At 46.5% G+C, this 9826-nt stretch overlaps 1 protein-coding gene across 1 annotated transcript; it reads right to left on the reverse strand.

The window, feature by feature from the left end:
• On the reverse strand, nucleotides 1-1872 carry LOC135094177 (uncharacterized). Its single transcript, XM_063994026.1, has 2 exons — nucleotides 408-1872; nucleotides 1-173 (listed from the first exon to the last, which is right to left on the reverse strand). The coding sequence occupies exons 1-2, from the start codon at nucleotides 1165-1167 to the stop codon at nucleotides 124-126; spliced, it is 810 nt and encodes a 269-aa protein (XP_063850096.1). The 5' UTR covers nucleotides 1168-1872; the 3' UTR covers nucleotides 1-123.
• Nucleotides 1873-9826: the final 7954 nt, after the last annotated feature.

The following is a 9826-nucleotide window of genomic DNA, read 5'->3' on the forward strand; positions in this document are numbered from 1 at the left end:
TCTCTCTCTCTCTCTCTCTCTCTCTCTCTCTCTCTCTCTCTCTCTCTCTCTCTTGACCGTGCGTGCGTTCCCCGTCAGGCAGGTCCTTAGGGTGACCGTCAAATGGTGCGTAGATGTCGTTTTCTATGACGTGCTCATTGGGGGACTGGAAGAGTGCGGCTGTGCGTGGTGCGCTGTGGGGGAGAGTGAGTGAGTTGTTGTTGTTGTTGTTGTTGTTGTTGTTGTTGTTGTTGTTGTTGTTGTTGTTGTTGTTGTTGTTTTGGAAGACTATCACTACTTTTGCCACACACACACACACACACACACACACACACACACACACACACACACACACACACACACACACACACACACACACACACACACACACACACACACACACACACACACACACGGATGTTACTCACCTGATGTGACAGCTTTTTGCTTGTAACACAACACCGCCACCACCACCACCACCACCACTGTTGCTGCTGACGCCGCTGTGATTATTATCTTGTAAAGTGTCAGCTTAGGAGCAGAGAGCGTCCCGCAGGTCGAGGTGTTGGCTTTGGTGTTGGAGGTGGTGGTGGAGGTGAAGGTGGTGGTGGTGGTTGTGACGGCGGTTCTGGTGGTGGTGGTGGATGGAGGGTGCATGCACCTTTCCATTTTGTCGCGTTGTAATTCACCTAACATCTGGAACCGACAGTTTTCAGGTGGGTGTCCGGTCAACCACCTGGAAGGGCCGTGAGCCACCACACTGAGGGTCGTGGGCATTGCCAGGACAGTGTTGGTCTCGCACTCCTTCCAGCATGCAGGAGACCTGAACCGAAACTTAAGACTCGTCCAGGTTGCCGAAATCATCGCCCTGAATTGCAGCCACGTGCCGTCGCGCGGGAAACATTCCTCGGCAGGGAACCAGGCAGTGTGGAGAGTCCTGCCACGTGTCTCCGCATAAAGACTGACGCCCTCAAAGTCACTCTCAGGCTTCACAAACAAAGTAAGATGACCGCCATATCCTGCACCGTCCCAGGTGACTTGTGTGGTGTTGATGACTTGTGGTTGTCCTTTCTTCACTACTGTGTCGGCAGCACTGCAGTCCTGGGCCAGGGTGGGGCTTGGTGCGCCTCCAGGACTTAGCGCCAGGAGCAGCAGGAGCAGCAGCGGGCACGGCAAGACTCTCTCCATGACTGTCGTGTGTGTGTGTGTGTGTGTGTGTGTCTACGGGGCATTTTAGAAGCTCCTCAGCGAGCGACAGGAAGTGAAGCCACGTGTCGCCGCGGCCATTACTTGGAGAGGCCAGGCTGCAAGGCCGCTGATGGGCTGCAGCAAGTGGTGAACTCCCTGCTGCTGCTGGTGAACTGGTGTGTGGGGACAAGACAGTAAGGCGCAAGGCTCCTCCCCGCCCGCCTCTCCCTCCCCAGCGTGCTGGCGCCACACTGTTGTGGGGCGACAGGCGGCGCTTGTACAAAACGACAAGAGGGAAATGTTACTGTAAGGAATGAACAGACAGAGAAACGAACGCCAGGATGCCGCAGTGATTCACTGGGGGATGGGAGGGCAGGGGTGATGTGTGAGTGGGGGGTCTTGGGGAGGGGAGGGCTTTATGGGAGTGGTGCTGGAGGGGGAGAGGGAGGGCACTGTGGGAGAGGTGCCTGGGTGGGAGAGGAGCCTGGCGGAAGGGAGAGGGGAAGGGCAATATGGGAGTGGGGCTTGAAGGAAATTCCAGGGCATTATGGGAGTGAAGCCTGTGGGGGGAGGAAGAGGAGGGCATTATGGGAGTGAAGCCTGTGTAAGATGGGGAAGTGCATTATGGGAGTGGGGCTTGGTGGGGGGGCGAGGGCATTATGGGAGTGGGTACCAGTGGGGTTATAGGGAGGGTATTTTGGGAGAGTTGCCTGGGGGGGGAGAAGGAGAGGGCATTATGGGAGTGGGGTCTTGGGGGGAGGGGGAGTGGTGTTGAGGTAATTATGACAGGCAAGAGATGTTTGCACCTCCACACCACACACCACGCCACACCGCACCACACACCACACCACACCACATTACCATCACACACCACACCAAACCACACCACACTACACCACACCACACCACACCACACCACACCACACCATACCACCATCACACCACACCACAGTACCATTACACACCACACCACACCACGCACTACACCACACCACACCACACCACACCACCACACACTCCACCATCACACCACACCACTCCACCATCACACCACACACCACACCACCATCACACCACTCCACACCACCATCACACCACACACTACGCCACACCACACCACTCCACACCACCATCACACCACACCACCATCACACCGCACACCACACCACATCACACACCACTCCACCATCACACCACACACCACACTACACCACAACACCATCACTCCACACACCACTTTCACACCACACACCACTCCACCACCACACCACACAGCACGCCACACCACACCACACCACCACATAAGACACAATACACCACATCTTGTTTGCTCCATTATTAAACTCTCTCTCTCTCTCTCATTATTAAATCTCTCTCTCTCTCTCTCTCTCTCTCTCTCTCTCTCTCTCTCTCTCTCTCTCTCTCTCTCTCTCTCTCTCTCTCTCTCTCTCTCTCTCTCTCTCTCTGAGGAAGGCGTGACAGTTATTGCAGTGAGGCTTTGTTACTGTTGTCTCTGTGAGTGTTGAGTGAGGTGGGCGTCTCATGCTCAGGTGGGCGCGGGTCTCACTAATTAAGGAAAGGTGGAAGGCGCGGCGCGCGTTTCATTAAGGTTTGCAAACAACGGAGCGAAGTTCTAGTAGTAATAGTAGTAGTAGTAGTAGTAGTTGTTGTTGTAGCATTAGCAGCAATAGTATTAATATTATTATTAGTAGTAGTAGTAGTAGTAGTAGTAGTAGTAGTAGTAGTAGTTGTTGTTGTTGTTGTTGTAGCATTAGCAGCAATAGTATTAATATTATTATTATTATTATTATTATTAGTAGTAGTAGTAGTAGTAGTAGTAGTAGTAGTAGTAGCAGCAGTAGTAGTAGTAGTAGCAGCAGTAGTAGTAGTAGTAGTAGATTTTTCTTCGTTCTCTGTACATGAAAAAATCCCTTTCGCTCCGTCCTTGCCCGCACTGTGCGCTTTTTTTTTTTTTTTTTTTTTTTTTTTTTTTTTTTGTGTGTGTGTGTGTGTGTGTGTGTGTGTGTGTGTGTGTGTGTGCTATCACATTCTCTTCCCTTAATAAGAAATAAATAATCAAAGAACTGTTAATGGTGGTAATAAATGTCATGAGTTTTGGCGAGGAAAAAGATAACGCATTAATACTTTTTTTTTTTTATGTAAGAAGGACATTGGCCAAGGGCAACAAAAATCAATAAAAAAAATGCCCACTGAAATGCCAGTCCCGTAAAAGGGTCAAGGCAGTGGTCAAAAATTGGTGGATAAGTGTCTTGAAACCTCCCTCTTGAAGGACTTCAAGTCATAGGAAGGTGGAAATAGAGAAGCAGGCAGGGAGTTCCAGAGTTTACCAGAGAAAGGGATGAATGATTGAGAATACTGGTTAACTCTTGCGTTAGAGAGGTGGACAGAATAGGGGTGAGAGAAAGAAGAAAGTCTTGTGCAGCGAGGCCGCGGAAGGAGGGGAGGCATGCAGTTAGCAAGATCAGAAGAGCAGTTAGCATGAAAATAGCGGTAGAAGACAGCTACATATGCAACCTTGCGGCGGTGAGAGAGAGACTGAACACAGTCAGTTAGAGGAGAGGAGTTGATGAGACGAAAAGCTTTTGATTCCACCCTGTCTAGAAGAGCAGTATGAGTGGAACCCCCCAGACATGTGAAGCATACTCCATACATGGACGGATAAGGCCCTTGTACAGAGTTAGCAGCTGGGGGTGAGAAAACTGGCGGAGACGTCTCAGAACTCCCAACTTCATAGAAGCTGTTTTAGCTAGAGATGAGATGTGAAGTTTCCAGTTCAGATTATAAGTAAAGGACAGACCGAGGATGTTCAGTGTAGAAGAGGGGGACAGTTGAGTGTCATTGAAGAAGAGGGGATAATTGTCTGGAAGGTTGTGTCGAGTTGATAGATGGAGGAATTGAGTTTTTGAGGCATTGAACAATACCAAGTTTGCTCTGCCCCAATCAGAAATTTTAGAAAGATCAGAAGTCAGGCGTTCTGTGGCTTCCCTGCGTGCTATGTTTACCTCCTGAAGGGTTGGACGTCTATGAAAAGACGTGGAAAAGTGCAGGGTGGTATCATCAGCGTAGGAGTGGATAGGACAAGAAGTTTGGTTTAGAAGATCATTCATGAATAATAAGAAGAGAGTGGGTGACAGGACAGAACCCTGAGGAACACCACTGTTAATAGATTTACGAGAAGAACAGTGACCGTCTACCACAGCAGCAATAGAACAGTGAGAAAGGAAGGGTAGTTTGGAAATCAAAGCTTTGTGCCAGACTCTATCAAAAGCTTTTGAGATGTCCAAGGCAACAGCAAAAGTTTCACCAAAATCTCTAAAAGAGGATGACCAAGACTCAGTAAGGAAACGAGAAGATCACCAGTAGAGCGGCCTTGACGGAACCCATACTGGCGATCAGATAGAAGGTTGTGAAGTGATAGATGTTTAAGAATCTTCCTGTTGAGGATAGACTCAAAAACTTCAGATAGGCAGGAAATTAAAGCAATAGGACGGTAGTTTGAGGGATTAGAACGGTCACCCCTTTTTGGAACAGGTTGAATGTAGGCAAACTTCCAGCAAGAAGGAAAGGTAGATGTTGACAGACAGAGCTGAAAGAGTTTGACTAGGCAAGGTGCAAGCACGGAGGCACAGTTTCGGAGAACAATAGGAGGGACCCCATCAGGTCCATAAGCCTTCCGAGGGTTTAGGCCAGCGAGGGCATGAAAAACATCATTGCGAAGAATTTTAATACGTGGCATGAAGTAGTCAGAGGGTGGAGGAGAGGGAGGAACAAGCCCAGAATCGTCCAAGGTAGAGTTTTTAGCAAAGGTTTGAGCAAAGAGTTCAGCTTTAGAAATACGAGTAGATGTGATAGCAGTGGTGCCATCTGGTTGAAGTAGAGGAGGGAAAGAAGAAGAAGCAAAGTTATTGGAGATATTTTTGGCTAGATGCCAGAAATCACGAGGGGAGTTAGATCTTGAAAGGTTTTGACATTTTCTGTTAATGAAGGAGTTTTTGGCTAGTTGGAGAACAGACTTGGCATGGTTCCGGGCAGAAATATAAAGTGCATGAGATTCTGGTGATGGAAGGCTTAAGTACCTTTTGTGGGCCACCTCTCTATCATGTATAGCACGAGAACAAGCTGTCTTAAACCAAGGTTTAGAAGGTTTAGGACGAGAAAAAGAGTGAGGAATGTACGCCTCCATGCCAGACACTATCACCTCTGTTATGCGCTCAGCACACAAAGACTGGTGTCTGACACGGAAGCAGTAGTCATTCCCAGGAAAATCAGCAAAATACCTCCTCAGGTCCCCCCAACTAGTAGAGGCAAAACGCCAGAGGCACCTTCGCTTAGGGGGATCCTGAGGAGGGATTGGAGTGATAGGACAAGATACAGATATGAGATTGTGATCGGAGGAGCCCAACGGAGAAGAAAGGGTGACAGCATAAGCAGAAGGATTAGAGGTCAGGAAAAGGTCAAGAATGTTTGGGCGTATCTCCAAGACGGTCAGGAATGCGAGTAGGGTGTTGCACCAATTGCTCTAGGTCATGGAGGATAGCAAAGTTGTAGGCTAGTTCACCAGGATGGTCAGTGAAGGGAGAGCAAAGCCAAAGCTGGTGGTGAACATTGAAGTCTCCAAGAATGGAGATCTCTGCAAAAGGGAAGAGGGTCAGAATGTGCTCCACTATCACTGTCAGTGATAGTAGTAGTAGTAGTAGTAGTAGTAGTATTAATAGAAACAGTATTAGTAGTCGTTGTCCTTATTACTACCAGCAGTAGTAGTAGTAGTAGTAGTAGTAGTAGGATTTTTATTAAAAGTAGTAGTAGTAGTAGTAGTAGTAGTTCTAGCAGTTTACTGGATGTATAGATGAATAATACAGTGTGTGCCAAGGAGGTTTATTAAAGGCTGCAGTGACCTTCTCTGAGTGAAGCTTAATTGTGTCAGTGCGTGGCCCTCACACTCGAGGGGGGGCGGGTGGTTGGTCCCGTGAGCTGATGCGTGTGGTGGTCTGAGCAGGCTTAGTGGTCCCGCCAGACAGGTGTCAGTTGACCTCACCGGCACACTACTGGCCACACATGAGGAACACCTGGCACTGGGCGAGGTCACCGGACATGTAGTGCATGTCATTTTAGTGTTAAGGCGGCGTCACACACCAGTTTTGTCCCAGCATGTTGGCCATTTCGTTGGTGACGCCGCGCACCCAACAAGTTTGGCGCCTGCACCGTTGTGTTGACGCCTCGTTATTCCAGCAACAACAAACTCTCACCCAAGCAGCGTCTCTTCAGCCACCTTATTGTGCCTTGCATGGGAGCATTGAGGGATTTAAGGACTGTGAAGCAACCATAGAATTGATGAGAGCATTTAACAGGTTGTTTGACGTTCTCAGTTATGGAAATGTTTGCAGTACTGGCTGGAAACATCCACTACCATTACGTAATGCGTGTAAGGTGAGGGAAGCATTAACTGAAGCAAAGAGGTGCGTACACTGTGGGGCTTAGAAATGGCTCAGATGGGCCTCACGTGACAGAGTGTAGGAGGAAAGTGGGCTTCCCAGAATTTTGGTTTGCATAGACAGCTTGCTTGGCCTGACAATGGTTCACATCTCCACCAACAACAGACATCAAATTCCTCATGACTTACAAATTCAGCCAGGATAATATTGAGCAATTTTTGGGAACAATTAGATCCGTGGGGGGGGGAAATAACAATAATCCTACAGCTCGGCAGTTCTTGCTCTGCGTACAAGAAGCTTCTCATGCACAATGAAGTAGAAGAAACATACAATAACCCTAATAACTTCCATTAGAACCTTTTGAAAGCTGTTAAGACGTGTAGAAATACGGCAGTACTCGTGTACAGTACATTTGTCATCTTTCCCTGGGCTGTCCAGGTGTTTGTGGGTGTGGTGGAGGTGCGGGCGGCCCTGTGGGTGTGGGACCAGCTGTTCTTGGATACCTGGAGGCGTGGCACTGTTAAGCTTCTGGCACTGTCCCTCCTCGCTGTTATAAGACCGTGGGTGATGAGGGCGTCTGCTGATGATATAATGAAGGTGTGAAGTGTTCTCTCTCTCAGTATCTTAGGGTGTATTAGTTAGGAGAGATAAGGTTAGGTATGCAGTAGTAGGTATGCCTCTCTGGTTGAGTTTCTTCATGTTAGGTTTGGTTAAGTTAGTTTACTTCATGTTAGGTTAGGTTAGGCTAAGTTAGCTTCGTTTGTGTTACGCTAGCTTAAGTTTGTTTAAATTAGGTAAGGTTATATTTGGTTAGGTTAGGCTACATTAGGTGATGGTTGAATTAGTTAAGATTAGGTTAGGTGTGGCGGAGTTCCATTAGGTTAGCTTAGGTTAACTTAGGTAAGGTTAGGTGTGGCGGAGGTTAGGTTAGGTTAGCTTAGGTTAGCTTAGGTAAGGTTAGGTGTGGCGGAGGTTAGGTTAGGTTAGCTTAGGTTAGCTTAGGTAAGGTTAGGTGTGGCGGAGGTCAGGTTAGGTTTGGATAAGTTAAGTGTGGCTGAGGCTAAGTTATTGTTGGTTAGGTTTATTGAGCTTATGGTGGGTTAGGTTAGGTGTGGCAGAGGTTGCGTTAGGTTTTGTTAGGTTAGGTGTGGCAGAGGTTGCGTTAGGTTTTGTTAGGTTAGGTTAGGTGTGGCAGACGGGCAGGTGATGCGGCAAATCACTGACAGGTGTTGCTTGAGGAGCCGCGGCGAGTGTACCCGGGCGACCTGCGGAGGGCGTTTGCACACCTGGCGGGCGGCGGGCGGCTTCGCGACACGCCCACGGGAAGTTACATGGGCGACGAGGGCATGGGTGGTGTGCCCTCTATACAGGTGTGTGTGTGTGTGTGTGTGTGTGTGTGTGTGTGTGTGTGTGTGTGTGTGTGTTGTTTGGTTTGCTTGTGTTTAAGTTTATTTATTTATTTGTTTGTGTCTTCTGTAAGTGTGTGGCTTAGTCTTTTTTTTTTTTTGTTTGTGAAGGTGCGTGCGTATATGGCTGTTGTTGTTGTTTGTTCTGTATTCTGCTCCACATTGCTGGAAAGATATAGGTCTATTAGAATCAGTACAGAGAAGAATGACTAAAAGGATACAGGGGATGAGGAGTATTCCTTACGAGGCGAGGTTGAAGCTCTTAAATTTACATTCTTTAGAGAGACGTAGGTTAAGAGGGGACCTGATAGAAGTCTTTAAGTGGTATAAGGATTATAACAAGGGGGGTGTAGGCAAAATTCTTAGGATCAGCAACCAGGGTAGAACAAGAAATAACGGGTACAAGCTTGAAAAATTTATGTTTAGGAAGGAGATAGGAAGAAATTGGTTCTTAAATAGAGTGGTAGATGAGTGGAACGGACTCAGTAATCATGTTGTTAGTGCTAGGACACTAGAGCGCTTTAAGAGAAGATTAGACAAGTTTATGGATGGGGGTGATAGATGGAAATAGGTAGGTATATTTCATACAGGGACTGCCACGTGTAAGCCTGCTCGCTTCTTGCAGCTTCCCTTATTTCTTATGTTCTTATGTTCTTATGTTCTGGTGATTAGCATCACTATTTGTAGTAGAAGCAGAAGTAGTAATAGTAGTAGTAGTAGTAGTAGTAGTAGTAGCGACATTAATAGTAATAATAATGATAAGGGTAACAGTATTAATAGTAATAGTAGTAGTAGCAATAGTAGTAGTAGTAGTAGTACTAGTAGTAGTAGTAGTAATAGTAAAAGTAGTAGCAGTTCTAGCAACAGTAGTAATAGTAGTAGTAGTAGTAGTAGTAGTAGTAGTAGCAGCAGTAGTAGTAATAGCAATAGCACTAATAGTAATAATAATAATAATAATTAGTAATAGTAGTAGTAGTAGTAGTAGTAGTAATAGTGCTCTTTTTTTCTTTTTTTTTTATACATGAAAATATCACTTTGGCTCCGTCCTCGCCTGTGTGTGTGTGTGTGTGTGTGTATGTGTGTGTGTGCGTGTGTGTGTGTGTGTTTTATCACATCCTCTCGATGTGTTAGAAAAATAAAAATTTGAAGAAATGTGTGTGTGTGTGTGTGTGTGTGTGTGTGTGTGTGTGTGTGTGTGTGTGTGTGTGTGTGTGTGTGTGTGTGTGTTTTATCACATCCTCTCGATGTGTTAGAAAAATAAAAATTTGAAGAAATGTGTGTGTGTGTGTGTGTGTGTGTGTGTGTGTGTGTGTGTGTGTGTGTGTGTGTGTGTGTGTGTGTGTGTGTGTGTGTTTTATCACATCCTCTCGATGTGTTAGAAAAATAAAAATTTGAAGAAATGTGTGTGTGTGTGTGTGTGTGTGTGTGTGTGTGTGTGTGTGTGTGTGTGTGTTTTATCACATCCTCTCGATGTGTTAGAAAAATAAAAATTTGAAGAAATGTGTGTGTGTGTGTGTGTGTGTGTGTGTGTGTGTGTGTGTGTGTGTGTGTGTGTGTGTGTGTGTGTGTGTGTGTGTGTGTGTGTGTGTGTGTTTTATCACATCCTCTCGATACGTTAGAAAAATAAAAATTTAAAGAAATGTGTGTGTGTGTGTGTGTGTGTGTGTGTGTGTGTGTGTGTGTGTGTGTGTGTGTTATCACATCCTCTCCTTTCGATAGGAAAGAAAGATGATTAAAAGAAATCTCGAGTTCTAGCGAGGAAAAGATAACAGTAGTAGTAGTAGTAATAGTAATAGTAGT

The sequence above is a fragment of the Scylla paramamosain genome, chromosome 44, assembly GCF_035594125.1.
Source record: "Scylla paramamosain isolate STU-SP2022 chromosome 44, ASM3559412v1, whole genome shotgun sequence".
Lineage (NCBI taxonomy): Eukaryota > Metazoa > Arthropoda > Malacostraca > Decapoda > Portunidae > Scylla > Scylla paramamosain.

Excerpts from the sequence above, each read along its gene's own strand:
- LOC135094177 (XM_063994026.1), bottom strand. The coding sequence starts at position 1,167 with ATGGAGAGAGTCTTGCCGTGCCCGCTGCTGCTCCTGCTGCTCCTGGCG. Across the intron at positions 174-407 it reads GCAAAAAGCTGTCACATCAG|CGCACCACGCACAGCCGCAC; the intron begins GTGAGTAACATC and ends TCTCCCCCACAG.